Source organism: Penaeus vannamei, chromosome 1 (genome assembly GCF_042767895.1).
Source record: "Penaeus vannamei isolate JL-2024 chromosome 1, ASM4276789v1, whole genome shotgun sequence".
Lineage (NCBI taxonomy): Eukaryota > Metazoa > Arthropoda > Malacostraca > Decapoda > Penaeidae > Penaeus > Penaeus vannamei.
In genome coordinates, this window is record NC_091549.1 from 12,971,762 (window position 1) to 12,974,261 (window position 2,500).

At 37.2% G+C, this 2,500-nt stretch overlaps 1 protein-coding gene across 1 annotated transcript in view; it reads left to right on the forward strand.

Moving 5' to 3' along the window:
- Positions 1 to 2,450: 2,450 nt before the first annotated feature.
- The window catches only part of LOC138862652 (transcription elongation factor A protein-like 5), a 348-nt gene continuing 298 nt past the window's right edge, over positions 2,451 to 2,500 (forward strand). Inside the window, exon 1 of the mRNA XM_070125219.1 lies at positions 2,451 to 2,500. This exon is cut by the window's right edge and continues 298 nt beyond it. Within this exon, the coding sequence (XP_069981320.1) occupies positions 2,451 to 2,500 (50 nt within the window).

The window sequence follows — 2,500 nt, forward strand, 5'->3', positions numbered from 1 at the left end:
ACAATAATGATCATGATGATAATAATATTGATCATGATGATAATAACATTGATCATGATGATAATAACATTGATCATGATGATAATAACATTGATCATGATAATAATATTGATCATGATAATAATATTGATCATGATGATAATGATATTGATCATGATGGTAATAACATTGATCATGATAATAATATTGATCATGATGATAATAATATTGATCATGATGATAATAACATTGATCATGATGATAATAATGATCATGATGCCCTCTCTCTTCCTTCCTCCATCAAGCTCAAGCTTGAAGAAAATGCACAGGGCCTCCGTCAGGCGGCGAGGGCCCCAGGGCAAAGAACAGGGCCGCGCCCTCAGGGCCACATCCTCTTCAGGTGGGACACGCCTTTTTGAAATAGGAAATGCCCATTTTCCCCTTATACTTTTATACTAATATAAACTGTATGTTACTCGAACTTACAATCAAGAACTTGCATTCCAGAATATGTTACTAATATCACTTAACTTCAAAAATGTCGCTAGTTTGGCAGAAGATTGAAGACATTTTATGAACCACTCCCTTATTTCTAATCCTGTTAACGTTAACTGCTGTAACTTTGTTTCTGTATAAATACACCCTATACATTTAGTTTGTTGTTCTTGGGCTCAAATAAGCGGCTACTGTAAATTTTTACGGGCCCCGGGGTCGTTGCTCCCCCCCCTCCCCCTGTCGGTGGTCCTGCATATATATCCATATTTATACCGCTTTCAGGTACATGACATGTATTGCGGCGTTACATGAAGATATAGCATGATGCACAGTCCGTATCCATCAACAAACACAACTCAATCCACATACTGCCATCTCTGCGCGTGTCAACCTCGATTTTAAGTTCCATTACATATATATAGAGAGAGACGAACACACGGTACATATGTCAAGCCCGTGTTCGTACTTGCTCTGGCCGACTTCCGTAAACTTGATCTCCTGATTTGCATCTTCCTCTTGTTATTCCTCTTCTGCATCTTCCTCTTTTGTGCCTTCCTCTTCGTTTTCCTCTTCTACATCTTCTACGAACTTCTATATTCCCGTACAAGATTGTGCCAAATAACGAAGTCCAAACCTAATAGTAGTAATTGTTTATACAACGAAATCACTATATTACAGAACTTTAAGCATCTCCTGGATGGAAGTTATCCCATCAAGTCCTCAGTCTTTTGATATATATTAATTTTCTTTCTCTACAACGGAGGAAGAAAGTTAGTTTAATGTTTGGAAGAGACAGGAAGTAGATAAGTCCAATTGTACAATAAGATGGAAGTGAAAGTGTGAATAACTAAGTCCACACCTGTTGATAATAATTATTAATACAACGAAATCACCATATCACAGAACTTTAAACATCTGGATTTTAAGAAGTTCCTCCATCAAGTCCTCAGTCTTACGATATATATTATTTTCTTTCCGTGCGTTATACAAAAACGCTCAATGGTTGCGGAGAAACAAGAGATTGGTAACTAATGCTAAGTTGATGTGAAAGTGAAAGAAAATGAAAATTTATTAAAAAATTAAAATGTAGAATGATTTGGGGAGGATGAAAGAAGAAGAGTTTTTTTTTCGTAATATTTAATCAACTGTATAATGAAAAAAATGTATAAACATTCTGTATGATAATTGATAAGGTGTTTCTTTACATATATATATATATATATATATATATATATATATATATATATATATATATATATATATATATATATACATAGGGGAGGGAAAAGGGGGAGTGGGAGGAAGGAGGGAGGAAGAGGGAGTATGTATATATATACATATATATACGAACAAACGCACATGCATATTTACGTATATATATATTACCATTATCATCATGAGGATAGCATGATCTCCACTACCACCATCGTTATTGACATCAACACCGGTAACACACTACAACACATCTGACAACCCCCCCCCCCCAAAAAAAAAAAAAAAAAAAAAAAAAAAAACTGAATAGCAATTTCATCCCAGACTACAGACAGTAAACACTTGTTAATGAAACACGCAAGATGCAGATTCTTTATTTATTTATTTATATTTTTTTCCCTCCTTGGGGGTGGGGTGGGGGTGGGGGGAGTGTATATAGAATTCCGAAGAAGAGTTGGGAAAATCAATTCATTTTTTTTCTTTATTTTTCGAGTTTTTCATCATCTTCAGGATATCGGAATACGTCGCAGAATAGAACGACAAAGGATAGGGAGAAGGATAGTCTTGGATAAACAGAGGGGAGAGAGAAACTCGAGTACAAGGACTTGGAGGAATTGATGCTTGTGGCTTGAGGGGAGATATTTCTCTAAGAGGAGTTTCCGAGGGGAGAGTGGAGGGCGAGGGGCGAGGGGGGGAGTGCAGAGAGAGGGGAGAGTGGAGAATGAGGGATGAGATGAGAATGAGGGGAGAGTGGAGGGCGAGAAATGAGTAAAGGGCGAGGGGACAGTAGAAGGCGAGGGGAAAGTGAAGGGCG